At 40.2% G+C, this 16,375-nt stretch overlaps 2 protein-coding genes across 2 annotated transcripts; one reads left to right on the top strand and one right to left on the bottom strand.

Moving 5' to 3' along the window:
- Positions 1-2,267: 2,267 nt before the first annotated feature.
- gltpd2b (glycolipid transfer protein domain containing 2b) lies at positions 2,268-5,326 on the bottom strand. Its single transcript, XM_029520019.1, has 4 exons — positions 5,235-5,326; positions 3,332-3,390; positions 3,015-3,193; positions 2,268-2,886 (listed from the first exon to the last, which is right to left on the bottom strand). Exons 1-4 carry the CDS (start codon positions 5,302-5,304, stop codon positions 2,268-2,270), a joined length of 927 nt encoding a protein of 308 aa, XP_029375879.1. The 5' UTR covers positions 5,305-5,326.
- Positions 5,327-8,563: 3,237 nt separating this feature from the next.
- Positions 8,564-15,687, top strand: chrne (cholinergic receptor, nicotinic, epsilon). The gene is made up of 12 exons (XM_029519433.1): positions 8,564-8,676; positions 11,720-11,853; positions 11,995-12,039; positions 12,194-12,303; positions 12,418-12,573; positions 12,671-12,771; positions 12,851-13,051; positions 13,464-13,578; positions 13,695-13,809; positions 13,888-14,095; positions 14,429-14,562; positions 14,659-15,687. Exons 1-12 carry the CDS (start codon positions 8,607-8,609, stop codon positions 14,824-14,826), a joined length of 1,557 nt encoding a protein of 518 aa, XP_029375293.1. The 5' UTR covers positions 8,564-8,606; the 3' UTR covers positions 14,827-15,687.
- The last annotated feature ends 688 nt before the right edge of the window (positions 15,688-16,375 follow it).

The raw sequence follows: 16,375 nt of genomic DNA, 5'->3' as shown, positions 1-16,375 counted from the left end.
GTCATCTTTCCTTCAGCGTTGGTTAACAATGGCTCTTTGTGTGATGGATAACACTCCAGCCATCTGGAGTCCACCCTTTGTAGGGGACAGAAAAAGAAGCCAGTTAGGAGTCGAAAGTAGCGTCAAGTGGACATAATCTAACGTAATCCCATTCACCATAATCCTCACAGCCTATAGCACCATTTTATACCAGTTTCAACCTGTGCACAGTAACAAATGAAAGACAGAAAATCCATGTGTGCGTGCTCATGTGTGAAGTGAACCAGTGAGTATCCTTGCAGTTTATTTTCATCAGAATATCAAGAGGAAGTGAATACGTTGTTGAAATACTGTCAGCAACAGATCATCCTTGATCACCGGTCAAGGGCTGCAGATTAAAATCTTGGCGTGATTTCTGTACAGGCACCTGTTCATAATCATAAATACCAATTGAGCCATTGAACTTCTGAATCCTTGTTTAAGTTGGCCTTTTTCCTTTCAAAGCTGCTCTAATGCAGTCTGTCACCAACTGCTTGACAAGATTACAGCTGAAGTGTACTTCCACTCAATGACCTTGTCCTGTCACTTGTTCACTCTGCGCCCTCAGGATCTATCCTTATCCCTCCTTTCTTCACTGTCTCTTCCTCTGAGTGGGAGAGTGCAGTCCAGGAAAAGTCAGAGAGTGAGGATTACGTAGCATTAGAGGTATTTGGGGGTTTGAAATAGTCTGATCAATAGAAGTGCGGGTTGTATTTGCACATGCTATTCTCTGTCCATTCATACAATACATTACACTATCGGTGCTTAATGTTCTTCATATAGTGGAAGATTGTTTTCAATATTTAAGCTTTAATAACTAATATATTCTTCCAATGAGAAGGAAAGGGTTTTACAAACAACCTTTCACCCTGCCGCTGTGCCATTTCCACAACCTGTGAGTGTCACACTGGGTAGATTATACTCACCCTGTAGCAAGGAAAGTGAAGTTTGAAGTCGAGTGCTGGAACCTCTGCTGGGTGGATGATAACATTACACGACAGTTCAGTGACATTTAAATGTCAGCATTATCACATTACCAGACCAGACTATGCTGCAAAAGAAGTCACTGGATTCTCTCCTTTTAATTTTATAGTTTTATTATTGTAAACAGGATAGAAAAACAGTCACTGTGGAGGACCACACACTAATTTTCTCTGGAATACCTCTTGAATCAGGATAGATTGATCCCAGATTTTATGGCTACAAGGCACCTAGACCCAGGCAGTCTTGAGGTAGCAGTATAAATCACCAAGCATCAAAGGAGCTAATTGTAAGTTTTGATATCACTATGCAGCCCAAGTTAGCACAAAAAGGCTGTTAATTTGCCAGTCTTGCCATGAACCTTTATTAACATTTATAACAGGGTTGTAATGGGCCATTGCTCACTGTAATGAGCAATGTTGGAAAATCGATAACACTGCCTATACTGACTTACCACCTAATCAATAGCCACAAGTCACTTATTGTGTCACAATATTGTGTAAAAGAAAAAGAAAAAGAAAAACAAAAAGGATATCCATATTTTTACTGTCTTTCTAAATATATTGAGCTGTTGCATTGGCCAATTTTCCTTCTTTAAGGGATTAATAAAAGCTTATTTTATCTTAAAATGGCGCATCCGGGTTATGGCTAGCTGGTTAGCATGCTGACGTCAGAGTAAAGAAATGAAATTTGATGTTGAAGTCATAACATTTAAGTTGGATATGTAGCGGTAACAACGATTACAAATCGCTCCTTTGGATGCAATTAAAAACATTTTAATGCTGTTAAAACATAATATTTTAAATACAAAAAAATATATTTACCAATTATACAGGGGTAGGAACAAAACACAAACTTTGCAGTCCATTAAAAAATCAGCTCCCAGTGACACGTCACAGCAGAGATGATAGTGTTTGTGCTATTGTGGCCACCCGTTTAAATAATTCACAGTGAGTGTTTAGCCAGCCTAAATGCATTAACAGCTGCCTTACAGATAGCTCTGAGCTGAGAAGTTGAGACGGTGCCTGATCTTATTTGATGAAGACTGTCACACTGAAAACAATTTCACTTTCAGTATTACTCGATTGTTGGCAGCACTTTGGTGAGGGAGAAAAATATGGCAAATGTAAGTTTTAGCTGGAAAAAAATAAAATAAAATAAAATCAAGTGCTGTATATGAATTTATCCTCAAGTTTAGACCTCATTTGCAGCTGCATGTGATATCATGAGGACAGCACTGTTCATGGTGAAACACCATTGCAGACTTTCTATGGCAAGTCCAGCATGCCATTTTCTTCCAGGGCTGTCTGTGTCCTGTCATAAACCTCTCCGATGGCTTTAACCACTATGTTCAGCACTGCACTCAGCTCCTTCTGGTTCTGCACACACACCAGCCTGAAGAAGAATCCCCGCTCTGGCATGGCAATGAAGGCGAGCTCGGCGGCCTTGCGGACAAACCATGTATGGTGTTTTGCGAGAGTGCTCTGGTAGGCCTCACGACACAGGTCTGCGGGATTGCTTAGCCGGCCAGCCACTGGTGTCTCAGCCAGCCTCTCCAGGAAGAGCTTTAGCCAAAGGAGGGCACGATGCAGACGCAGAAGAGTCCGGCACCCAGAGTCTGTTTGGTGATGGAAGTCTACCAGGCCTTGGTTCATTTCTGCCGCAATCATGGAGCGCACCGAGTGGTAAGCATTAGTGTGCTGCAAGACCTCTAAAGTGTTCTTTGTCTCTCCCTCTGTGCGTACAGGGTTAATTGAGTGTAGATCCAGGCCAAGCTCTGCTTCAGGGTCCTCTTCTGCTGTAAGGGCTAGTTGGCGAATTATGGTGGTTTTGGTTTCTATTTCTTTAGATATCAGTCCCACCATCGGGCCTAGGGCGTCCATAAACCTGGGAGAATAACACAAAACAAGGTCAATCAGTTCATATAGTTCAGATTAAGTCATTAGACGTAAATTCTTTGATGACTCTAGATTAATTTGTCTCTCTCGCTGTGCTCCTGTTTCATCAGATCTTACTTCACAAGCTCATCCCAGCTGGACAGATAGGGTTGCAGCAGCACATCAGAGGTGTAGGCTGGTGCAGCCAACAGGTGAGAGAGCAGCAGTGACACCTGGAAGGTCTGACCGGGACACCCCTCTAGGAGCTGGGAGACCGCAGTCCCATCTGTCCCATTGCTGCTGGACACATGGTTAACCTGAAGGTGGGGTGTTACAACTATGAGCACATAGAAAGCAAGCAAGCAGAAGCAATGTTGTAAATTGAAAATTTCTAGCTTCATAGATTGAATTGGCTTGCAAGACAGGATGATTTGTGATTTGCTTGATCTCCGTACCTTATTCGCTTCATTGTACCCTTTTAAACAAGAATCCCAGTGGTAATCCAAGCCTCCCTCTGCAGTCAGGCATGGTAAAAAGGAACAAAAGAAAGTCTTATTAGTTTTTAGTTGCAGAGACATTCCCATTTAAGACAGACTTTTTTTTTCATAATACTGGTGCCCAGAAGACTGTCTGAGCTGTGTGAGCACATTTTATACATCAAAGTTATTTGTAAGTTTTTAACGCCATATTAATTTTGAACTATAAAGTCAGTAGGCTGACAAACAACCACCTTTAAGGTGATCTGTCTGATTGGTAGGAAGCATGTCTCTTTTGTATTGAACAAATTAAGAGCAGCATCATTAGCATCATTTGGTGAAGTCCAATTTTTTCACGCCCTCAAATGCTCCTCCCTGACCTCCCTAGTTCTGTAGCTGTTAAATGTTCCACTATATTTACCAGCTAGTCGCTTATTGTGTCTGTATCTTCTTGCTGCTAACCAACCAAAACAAAACAGCTCCAACGACAGTGCAATGAGATGAAGGTGGGCTGTAAAGCCCCATGAATTGTCACTTCTTCTTCTTTTTTTTTTTTTCAAATTGCTCCTTGATATCGGTAATATAAACTTACAGGTGCTTTAAATTACACGAGAGTAACCTTTTCTTTACAACAGCTCATTCACAAACATCACTGTCAATATGAACAATCAGTTATCCTGTTTACGTGGGAAAGTGGTTCTGAAAAGCCTAAGTGTTCTTACATTGTTGATTAATTCCACGGGGATCACACTGCACTCTACAGCACACAGATAAGTATTCTCAAGATGGGAAATGGCAGCATGACGATTAGTCTTAATCGTGTTTGAACCGATTATAGTCCCTGATGAAGAACACTGTCATCTTCACTGATTGATTTAACATAGACAAGTTGAATCAGATGTGGGGCCCATCAAGTTCTCTGACAAGGTTCCACATGGTGCATGCACACCGTTATTATATTATATAGTTGCATTACACATTGTAGGAAGTAAGTTTTAAATGAAAGCTCGTGACACTACCAGGCAGCATATATTCACATCTGTGACATGCTGGAGCTTCGAAAACCATTCTTCACTTTTATTTGAGACTCCTGCAGGTCTCCAGATCACATTTTCAAGACTCATACCTGAACACCAAACAACAAGAATCCATATAAGCTGCCAATGATGACATTTATCATTTAAAGCGCTCAAAACTATAAAGACTATCATACCTGACTATCTAGAAGAAGTAAAGCTCATCACAAGGTGTCCACAGGTAACCCTGTAGAAGGCTCATTACATTTTCACCTCAGTCACTTTGCCTCCAAAACTTCATAACTTTCTATCAAATAGCTTGGCTGGTTTGCCTCACCGGTAGCCTAATCTCAGCCAGAACTAAATAAACTTTCCTGAAGGAGTTCCCTTTTAGGATGTATAAATTAGTTGAAAAACTATTTTCTTCCTAAATCTATCTAAAGTCTCTCAAATCCTTCAGAACAATAAATGCAGTCTGGACAAAGAGGTCACATGTCCCAGTTAAACATTTCAACAATGATTGTAAAATAAACTTTTTTAAATAGACCAGAATTCCTAAATTAATATAAAAAGAGTACAGTGAGGTTAGAGATTATAGACCTGTAAATGTCATTACACGTACAAAATTTTGGCCATAAAAGATCTTGTATACAAGGTTGTTGGTGAAATTGTTTGGAGCGTAAAGAGTCAGCATAAAGTGGTGTGACCCTCATGCTTCACTGTGTAGCCTCAGCTCCATGTGATACATTCCTGATCTTGAGACTGTGCATTCCAAACAAGGGAGGGATTGTATAGATTAATAGTTTAATAGAAACCACACACACAAACACATTCAGAAAACAACAGACAGACACAGAAATACTCACGGAACCACAGGGAGCCGAGGAACAGCAGCAGGATTAGGATAGCTGCAGCCGCCTTGCTCTTTACACCCATACTGAAGTCCAGTTTTGGAGCCTGTCTGTTCTTTTCCTGTCTTTTATCTTTTAATTCCCTGTGTCTCACATGAGTTCTTGTCCCCTTGCACTGGCTGTCACCACAATTACTCTCTAAAGGACCCTTGCCTATGACCCCCCCTCCCCCCACCCCCGTCCTCTCAAATCTTTCATACAACTCCCTAACACCTCAAGTGAATCTGTCCAACATTGTCCCTAAAAGAGCCTTTGTTAATGCTTAACTCTTTTTTACAGCCTTGTCTCCTTTTGACGCCAATACAACTCAGGTTGTTGTTGCTTTTTTTACCGCTTTTTTCGTTGCTGCTTCTCTTTGACTTGCTTTAGTTCACATCTGCTTTCTACCCTGCCTTTGTTTCTAAATGGTTTTGGAGCTGCCAGTGTCTTGTTGTCTTTCTCAGTCTGAAGGTCCAGAGATCAATCAAGTCCAGCCTCTGGCTGATAAAGCCGAGCCAAGGTAGCTTGTCCGCCAGTAACCCTTTTCCTCCAGATTCATCTTGTATGTATGCGCTATATTCCGGGTCAGCTTGAGTAAACGCCTGCTCCCTCTCCTCTATTCTCCTCTCCTCCCACCACCACCCTTCGTTGTCCCTCCTCTCCCTCTCTTTCCCTCTTACTCTCTCTCCCCTAAATCACACACACCCTTTAGAGCACCCCACATAATGACACACACACACACACACACATATTCATAAAAACATGCCATTTGATTTAAAGTATTACATGAAACACAGGTCTCTCAGGACGCTCGCTCACTATTAACAGAATTAATTTCTTACAATTCTTTCCTTTCATGACAGTATTGAGCAAATCTCTGTGTTGATTCATCTGTGAAACAACCAAATCCCCTTTTCGTGGCTGAACAAGAAGAGATACTAAATCTGTGTTTGTCAATGAATAACAAAAGTAAAAACAAGCTTATCCGAGCTGACACAGCACTGGGGACAAAGAGAGCATAATAATGATACGACAAAGACATCTGGAGCTTTGCAAATATATTGGGCGAAAACAAAATGAATTTCCAAAGAATGATATCTAAAAATGTAATTTCTTCAAACCATATCTCTCACAAAAGATAACTCACATTTTACATGTATCATTTTCGATGGTATCATTTTAAATGGTATATTGTATTGATTCAATCTCTGAAGTCTAAAGTCTGAGATACGACAGTGAAAGAGGAAGACTGACGTGGTGAATGAAGGGTGTTCCCATGATTATCGCTATCAGAGGTGATAATTGTGGGAGACCCAGCGATTGGTGCCTGTCAGGGAACATGCGGCTGCTGCTGCGTTGGGGGAGGTGAACACACATTGAACTTCCCACTCAAACCAAACCACATGTGTGCTCATGAAAAGAGACTTAACAATGGTATTTTTCAGCAGAGGAGCGGGAAAAAAGTGAAAGCAGGGGCATTCATTACTCGGCTGGGAGGGGCTGGTCATGGGGTTTTTATTGTGTGCAACCAATGGATGAGCCTGTCTGAAATAGGCAAGGAGAGACTGAATCCCTGTGGAAACATGTGACCATTTAAGAAAATCCTGAACTGCTTCACTTCACACAGCTGGTGCCCTTTAATTGCAATGACAAACACTTACAAATTGTTACAGCTCCTATGTTTCAGTCTAAAGTTTTTCTGTGACTCTGCTGATTCCTAAAACTAGAGTACAGTTGCGGTATGAACACACACTATGTGAATATGTTTATATGTGGAGGCTTGGGACAGCAGGAAACAAGTATTTAGTCACTGTCAGACACCACCATACTACCCTGTGAACTTAAGCGAAACAAATCTGGAGACTCAAAACGTTTAACCAGTACCAGGATTATGCAAAAGTCCAATTTATTGTAACAGTTCTCTTAAATCAATAAAAGTTCAAAGTTCAAAAAGGCAAAAAGTTTAAAGTTCCATACAACCGACATCAAGCCAGATGAATTACAACAATGGAGACAAAAAACAAAACAAAAACAAAAGCAGTGTTGTTGTTGATGAGACCTCCAGTTGTTTGGTGGCTGTAAACCTACATAAACTCTAAAAGTCTCAGTACCTCCGCTTCATTAAATATGTTTATAATTGCACTCTTCTGAAAACCCTAAACAGAGCTATACTGGAAGGTGTCCTACATGTATCCCAAAATGTGGATTTAAATAATCTCGTCCCTCTGATGTTTTAGTTCGACCATGCTATACACCAAATAAAAGAAGTCATGTTATTTTTTTCTACAGCTGTACTGTGAACCAGGGTTGGAAGCTGTAAAGATCTAGCCCCTCTTCAGTCCCTCAGCTTCCGTTTAGTGTGAGACACATAATCTGCCTTCTGGAGGCTCTAGTTACCTTAAAGCAGCTCATCTCTGTTTCCCTAACTGTATATTTAGTACATCACATACTCTTCAACTCATATGGCACATTCCAAAAATCAGTTGCCCTTGACACCACACAGCAAAACTACTAATATTACTTACTTCTTAATTATAATGGAACATTTGGTCTCTGAGTTTGAAGTGAGTAAAATGTCCTGACACTATGGTTAAAATCTGTAGAGTTGTCCCGAGTAAATACATTTTTTTTTTTAATTTCTCACAGTTCAGCTCTGAGTGTGTGCCTCCATGGTTTTATGTGAATTGTTGGTCTCCAGCCCTCTAACCCCACTGCCCCCGTGGTCTGCAGACGCTCTCTCATACAGGAGTCTAGCTGCTGAGGTGTCAAAGCTCCACATTATGTATTTTTACTCTGGACACATAGTGGTGTGAGAGCAGGTCCTTACAGCTCATCACCTGTTAACCTAGTTGGACCCATGGATGTGTGGCTTTTGCTTCACACGCACACACACGCACACACATGCATGCACGCATGCATACCCTGTGCATACAGTGACACACACAAATGCAAGAGAAACATCTCAGGAAGTCAGGAATATGAGATGGGGTTTGTGGGACTGAAACAGAACAAGGCTTCAGTTTTTACCACAGAAGTATCTGAATGGAGTATAAGTGGCTTCACTACACATTGCTGTCATCTAATCATCCTGATGATTATTATTGTGGGTGACCGGAGTGTGACTTGTAGTCCTAGTTTAGTGTTTCCCAGCTGCTGTGTAAGATGAGCCACAGAGAACGACAGCCGTGGTGGGTAACAGTCAAGGTTCTTTGGGGGGGAGGGGGTGTTAGGACTCTTCCTGTCTGTCTTGACTCTCACACTTCTTCTTCTTTCTCTCTCTCTCTCTCTCTCTGTCAAACCTTACATTTAAAAATAAGGCAGTGTTGGGCAGCAGAAGGCTCTTGGAACATGATGGAGGCACGCAGTTTTGGGATATTTTTTGGAGTTGTGACTATTCTTGGGGGTTTAATGCCTCAGGGTAAGTGGCGCAGTTACAAACTTTTGGCACATCCTCATCGACTGGCTGGGTGCTGTTATTTCTATCAAAATACCTCCTGCCTGTCAGAGCAGGCAGACCGTTCTACAAATCTCAATGTATCAACTGAGCTGCTGTAGTAAATTATTCATACTGTAGATTTTCTGTGTGAATGTGTTAAAACATGTATAGATATAATGGTATCATTTTAAATTTGGTGAATTTTGGAGCCATAAAAATATCTTCCTTCAGTTAATTGCCCACCTGCAAACATAGATAGACCATAGAGACAAATTATAGCTCATCTGCATGCTGTTGTATACACATACAGTAAATAAAGATGTCCGGTCCAACTTGAGATGAACTTGAATTTGAAGCTGTAGTCATTTAGTCTGCATACTCATGTTTTAACAGCTTTGACTTGGTTAAAATCATGATAATAATATTACAATAATATTAAGATAATAGGGCTGATATTTGGAACAGTTTCTTCTCTGCTTTCATTCTTCATCAAGTTGTGAAGATCAGAATGTGATGTGCTGGAGTGTGTGAACGTAGATGACTGGTGAGGGCCGAGATGCTGTGTTCAGCTCCAGCCCTTTCAACTGGGAAGGATACTTACTGGAAAACTGATGCAACACTTTGTTTTCCGAGAGCACATGGAAATCCCTTGATGTGTTTTTCATGTCTAAAATACTTGCAGGGCGTTCACTACACAGTGGGTCACAGCCATCTCAGGTCAGCCTCTGTCAAACAGCAATGTGGTAATGTTTACTTGTCTGGCCATGATGTCCTGACATTCTGGACTATGTGAATGTCGTTACAATAGAAAGTCAGGTTAGCCAAATCTGCAAAAAACAAACACAAAAACCAAAAACCTCTGGTCCTCTCTAGTGATGAAGATGTCATCTGCTAATGTTTTCAGATATCACTTGCTGTCTCTGCCTCAAATTTCCTATCATCACTTGAATATCAGCTGTTGGAAGTGACCAGGCTGAAGCGCAGATGCCAAACATTGACTGTATGTTGTATCCCCATATTAATATAACTGATCCACGAGAGTTGGCTGACTGAAAAGAATTTGGAAGCGCATCAGATAGTGTGCTGCTCGCATGGCAAGTTTAATAAGTCTGTGGGCTGTTGGTCCAACACGGTGCTACAGTGTTGACAGAAAGTGATCAAACACAATGGAATTACAGCAGCACCTTGCATTCTTACATTTTCAGCTTCACTTATTGTTGCAGACTCATCCACGTGTCCGCTAATATTTATAATATAATTTTCAATCAAGTTTGTTTGGGGAAGTGAGCTCTATCAACACTGTTATTACACTACCCACAACAAAAAGTGTCCCATGGGAGAATTTTGATTACAACTCATATGTGAAACCTCTGTGTCGGCCCATATGGAACAGGGAACAGCATTTTTATTTCTTTGTTATATATGATAATAGCACAGTTGTTGTTTTGGTTGTTGTTTTTTGTTGGCTTGTGTGTGAGTTTTTTTTTTTTATCAAATAATGGTATTGATGATTATTGTAGATGACCTGAGTCTGACTTAAAGTCCTAGTTTAGATTTTCCCAGCTGCTGTGTAATCTGAGCTTTGGATAGTGACAGCTGGGAGAGAAGGGGCAAGTGGTCGGAAATAACCTCTGCCTTCCTTTCTCTTAGTCTTTCTTTTAGTAACATTTAGTATCATTTTCAAGTGAAATGTAGCTGAGGAGACTAGCACAATGCTACCCCTGTCTTAAGTGACATTTTTGAGAATGGCTAAGAGTCTCTGGACTCTTGGCAAAGACTAACACACTGGTTTATCCCTCTGAACGGCGGTTTATGTGTGCAGCCACACTTCTCAATTTTATTTTTACAGTAAAATGCTAAGAATTCCACATATTGTATGTATACATCAGAAAATATTTTTGAAGACTGAAAGCACAAGTATTGAGGAATCTGAGGTAAAATTTAAATTGAAATGTGTTCAGGTGGGAGTAAACCAGTGTACAAAAGTTATCATACTTGGGTAAAGGTTGGGTGCTTCTCTTAGTTTTTTTCAGTTGGTGTCACATGTTTTCAAGGCCATTAAAACTGCCTGTGCGTTATCAGTTGTTCTGTTTTACCTGAGGAGAGACACAAAGTGTTTGATGTTTGAACACATAATGTTTCTGTTTCTACACACAAATAAAAAAGAGTTTTGGATCCATCCCCTCCAAAATTTTCTACAGCATTTATGTCACTATGTCTAAAATGGCTCCATAAGTTCAGTGTTAATATTGTTTGAGTGTAACAACATGCGAATTAACCAAGAATTTAGATGATATTTTGATATTTTAGGCTGACTTCTACACTATTCTAAGGCTGAGTTATTAAGTAACAATTAGTAACTATAAGTAAGTATTAAATCAGATTTTCATAGATTTATAGATCAGATTTATATTTTTTATTATGAATAGGGTTCTTTAAAGTGAGACTTTATAACCTCTGCAAACAGAGTGGGCCCAAACCGCTGTAGTAGGTCAGCTGTCAGAGGTCTGCAGATATTAGCAAACAACAACCACTAAAAGCTAATGATTACACCAGAGAAACACTGCAGCAGGAAAACTTCTGAACAAGGATGGCTTTTAATAAAAAGGGGTTAAAACAGTAAGTTTACTGACAGGATAATAGAAATCCTGACACACAGAAGAATCATCGAGGCAGCAACGTGGCAGCACAGCAATGCCTGGTTAAAGTTAGCTAACTCTGGCTAACATTAACCACAATACAATTATGGTAATTTCAGACCTAGAATCTGCACCAGGAAGAGTTTGTTTATTTAGAAAAAGTTAGATTGGAAAGGAACACTGAAATGATTCTTACTTTACCAGAGAAAGATTTTCTAAATCTGATAGATTTTGTCCCCCTAATTGATTGGCTCTTGTCTAAAACCTTCTCCCTGGTGATCATACACTCATTTAATGTTATATCCATATAATTTCAATAATTAAGATGTTTGTCCTGACATATGTGCACATAAATTCACTCATTTGTCCTCACTTTCTTCTTGCAGGGGAGTGCAACGAAGAGTCTCAGCTGATCCGTGACTTGTTCAGAAACTACAACAAGAATATCCGCCCTGTGGTTCACCCTGAAGACAAAGTGGAGGTCCAGATCAAGCTGACTCTGACCAATCTCATCTCTCTGGTGAGGAACTGCTCCTCTTATTACAAAAAATATAAGCAGTATTTACCAATAACTACAAGTGAGTGTAACATCTCGCAGATGTTAGGCCACTAAGGTACCCCCGTCTAAAAAACTAATTTTACTCATTTACTTTTACCACAGAATGAAAAGGAAGAGACTCTAACAACCAACGTGTGGATTGAGATTGTGAGTTTTCCCTTTGCTCGTGCTCTCATTTGTGACTTTGTTTTGTTTTTAAAAACTTTTCGATGCACAGGTAATTTTGCATACATTACTTCTCACTTATTCAGCCATCTCATCACCATTCAACCGTGGCCTTTTTCTCAAATGTCATCTACAGCAATGGACTGATCATCGCCTCGCTTGGAACTCGTCTGACTATTACGGCATTAGCGTTATTCGTGTCCCATGCAAGACTGTTTGGCTTCCAGACATTGTCCTTGAGAACAAGTAAGGCGGTGACAAACAGGAGTGTAGTCCTGCATTTTCACCACTGACCGTGTCATTGTAGTAGCTTTTGGTCTTTCGAGTGTTAAGGTCTGCTGTCATCATCATCCTCTGCAGCATTGATGGGAAGTTCGATGTGGCCTACTACGCCAATGTGTTGATCGACAGCAGTGGCTGGATGTACTGGCTACCCCCTGCCATCTATCGCAGCACTTGTGCCATTGAGATCACATACTTCCCGTTCGATTATCAGAACTGCACGCTGGCATTCAGGTGTGCTGCAGTTATGTTACCATTAAATAGATGTACCACAAGTGAAGATTAATCTGTGTGTTTTTAATCTATTCCACTGTCACTGCCACAACCGTAGATCCCAGACATACAGCGCCAATGAAGTTAACCTCATCTTGGCTGTTGGAGAAACAGGCCAGACTATTGAGTGGGTGGACATCGACCCAGAAGCTTTCACTGGTAGAGAACATCTACATCCAATACTGCAAAATTCGAAATATACTATTCCTCTCCAACTTATATTGTTGTCATTATTTAGAAAATGGTGAGTGGGCCATTGTTCATCGTCCAGCCAGGAAGATGATTGACAAACGGTATTCCCCAGATGACCTGGAATATCAGGAGATCACATTCAATCTGATCATCCAAAGGAAGCCTCTTTTCTACATTATCAATATCATCCTGCCATGCTCCCTCATGTCCTTACTGGTCGTATTGGCCTATTTCCTTCCTGCACAAGGTCAGTCGTCTGAACTCCTATGTTGTAAGGTGGTATTAGATAAATTAGATTGTAGATTGTTTCAAATGGGGCACGATCACAAAGATTAGAACATATGAACTCTCGTATAACATCATATAACACTAAACATTAATTTATAGTCATTACCCTGATAATAACATTCAAACAAAGGATTGGAATTTAAAAGTAACCATTTTATTAGCTTTCCTACACAAACATTAAAACTGGACTCACTTCAGGCAGCTATGAGCTATTTCAAAACGCAAGTCATTTACATTCAGCCCGAAAAGTCATGCAATACAAGCAATACTGAATATATGCATTATTATGTTCATACCACACCTGGTATTACTTTCTTCTTCTTCTTTTATGTGCTCTACTGTCTTCTAAGTCTCTGTTGTCGTCTTTACAGCTGGGGGACAGAAGTTGACTGTGTCCATCTCTGTCTTGCTGGGTCAGACTGTTTTCCTCTTTCTTATTGCTCAGAAAATCCCTGAGACATCTCTTTCTGTCCCTCTCATTGGCAAGTGAGTCAGTGTGTGCTCTTTGCTGACCTCCAGACATCTCTGCTGCTTTTCTTTTTTTCTTTTTTACCCATACAGTTTGAGTTTTATCTCTAACACAGATCTAATGTCTTCGCCAGGTACCTGATTTTCGTCATGAGTGTCACAACTCTCATTGCTACCAATCAAATTGTGGTGCTGAACTTCTCCTTGCGCAGCCCCAACACTCATACAATGTCCCAGGGTGTAAAACATGTAAGTAACCTCCTGTCTATTCAACGGTTTCTCGTTTTTATTTGAAGTACGTGTTATTGTCATTTGTGTCTCCCACAGCTGTTCCTAGAGATGGTACCTCGTTTCCTGGGCATGTCCCCACTGGTAGATGACAGTGATGTGACATCTGAGGTAAATGGAGTGCGGGAACGGCGGCGCAGCTCCTTTGGCCTCATGCAGAGAGCTGAGGAATATGTACTGAAGCAACCTCGCAGTGAAATGATGTTTGACAAACAAAGAGAGAGGCATGGTCTCACACGATCGATTGGTAGGATGTCTACTTTTAAAACTACGAGCCAGCACAATATTCTCAAATATTTGCATGCATATTTCAAAGAAAGACTCAATTAATGCCTCAGTAGTATTCACTAGGACTGTTTTTTTTGGGCTAAACATGAATGATTAATTACATCCTAGTCTATTTTTGTACAAACCTCTTAATGCCTCTTGTTGTTTTGTGTGTGTGTCCCCTATGTATTAGTGTATTACAGGCATACTATGCGTAGTTTAACAACTTTTTTGTCTGGTCACCATCAAAGATGGCTTCAGGAAATGGTGCAATATGCTATTAGCTATCTATTGATGTGTCCTTTCCCCCCAGTGGACAATATAGATGTCAGCAGCACAGCCAACTTGTACAAGAGTTTGGCTCAAGCTGCACCTGAGATCAAGCAATGTGTTGATGCCTGCAACTTCATCGCTGAGAGTACAAGACAGCAAAATAACATCGGCTCTGTAAGCGGAATGGGCATGTTGACATATTTTCTATTTATATATTTTGGGGCTGAATATCTTTATATTTAATCTATATTTCTTTGTTTGCAAATACAGGAAATTGAAAGCTGGGTACTGATCGGGAAGATGATTGACAAGGTGTGTTTCTGGGCTGCTATTCTTCTCTTCATCATCGGCACAGTCGGAATCTTCCTCACAGGACACTTCAACCAGGTGCCAGAATTTCCATTTCCCGGAGAAAGCAAAAAATATAGAGAGAGTTAAAGGGAGAAAATCTTTTCCCTCTGTTGAAAGTTTTTCAGGAGCCACTGTACCTGATGCTGTCTATCAGGCTCAGCAGTCTCGTTCTTTGACTCCTCTTTGGCTCAGATTCAGGGTTGAGTAAGGTCAGCACAGCAGGGCTCCAATAACAGCTGTTTGATCTATCTGTGTTGTATTCACAGCTCAAACTTCTATTTTTGATTGCTTGTCATGCAGCTGAGGGTTTTTCATTCAAATATTCAGGTTCTTGATGTTAGGAAACATTCTGCATACATACATTAAAGCATAAAAAAAAGTGTTGTGAAAAGTGATATTTTCAATCATCATTAACATCACATTAATAATCATGGAGATCATATTGCATACAATTGTTGTTTGTTTGTTTTGCATTACAAAAGACTCAGTGTGAGTATGATTCAGGTAAGTTCACACTTAGGGTCATAGTTTGGGTTCAAGGATTATTATGGAAAGTCTCCACCTTGCTGGGAGCCATTATGTCTATTGCAGTGGAGAACGTTTCTCTGCTGTACTGTTACGTATTAAACGGGGCAGCGGGCACTGAGTAGGACTGAACTCAAAAATAGCAAACAAAGAAGGTTCATTACATTTATATTTAATGGCCTTACCAAATCGTCCATACGCCACACTGTAAAAACATATCTACTCAAGTCTGAATGAGTTTCCCTGTGTGTGCTATGTCTTATGTGAAGAACCTGTGCATGTAACTTGAGCCAGCCAGCTCTGATTCAAAGCCTTATTCTTCTTATTATGACTTATTTATTAGAAAGTCTTGTTAGAGGTAGTTGGCTTGGAGAGATATTGTCTTGATAGCATTGTGCCATGTTTTTTAAATAAATATTTTATTTTGTGCATCATGACTTATTTAATCAATTTATTACAAAGTGTCTGTTGTGTGAAAATCCCAATGCACAAAACATTACAAAAGCTATTTCAGTCTAGAAGGGAATGTTACATTAGCCGTACATATGGTCTTTATCACATCACACAGAACTATTTATGTCTCAGACCTGAGTTAACTCATTCAAGAATCAAGGATATTTATTTGTCACGTTCAGATGTACACTGGCGGTGAAATGAATAGCGAAGGATCTGACTCTACTGGGAAAGAAAAAAATAAGAATATAAAATATACATAAATATCCATACGACTAAGGCGAGAGAGAGCTATATGCACTATTATCTTATGCACAGAAGGTATAAATATGTAAACTTGGCTACTTGGGGTAAATGTAATTTGTATGTTTACTATCCTTTTGGGCTGTTCTTCCATCAACTAAAGAGCCTACTTACAACTACATTACATCAACATTCAATACTCCAATATTCAAAACACACAGTTTCTCTCCAGCTTGGAATATTTTAAATGCCCAGGAAAGGGTGAACCTTTGTCCATCATCCAACCAGCCAGATGTTCAAGAAACAGGATTCATTGCATGGCCTGAATATCAGGAGATCACATTCAAGTTGATTGTCTAGAGTTGTACTACATTTTTAATGTCAGCCTGCTGTAATTATCCATTCCGTCACTGGT

The sequence above is a fragment of the Echeneis naucrates genome, chromosome 14 (assembly GCF_900963305.1).
Source record: "Echeneis naucrates chromosome 14, fEcheNa1.1, whole genome shotgun sequence".
Taxonomy (NCBI): domain Eukaryota; kingdom Metazoa; phylum Chordata; class Actinopteri; order Carangiformes; family Echeneidae; genus Echeneis; species Echeneis naucrates.
Note: the sequence above shows the minus strand (reverse complement) of the source record. Positions and strands in the feature narration are given on the sequence as shown.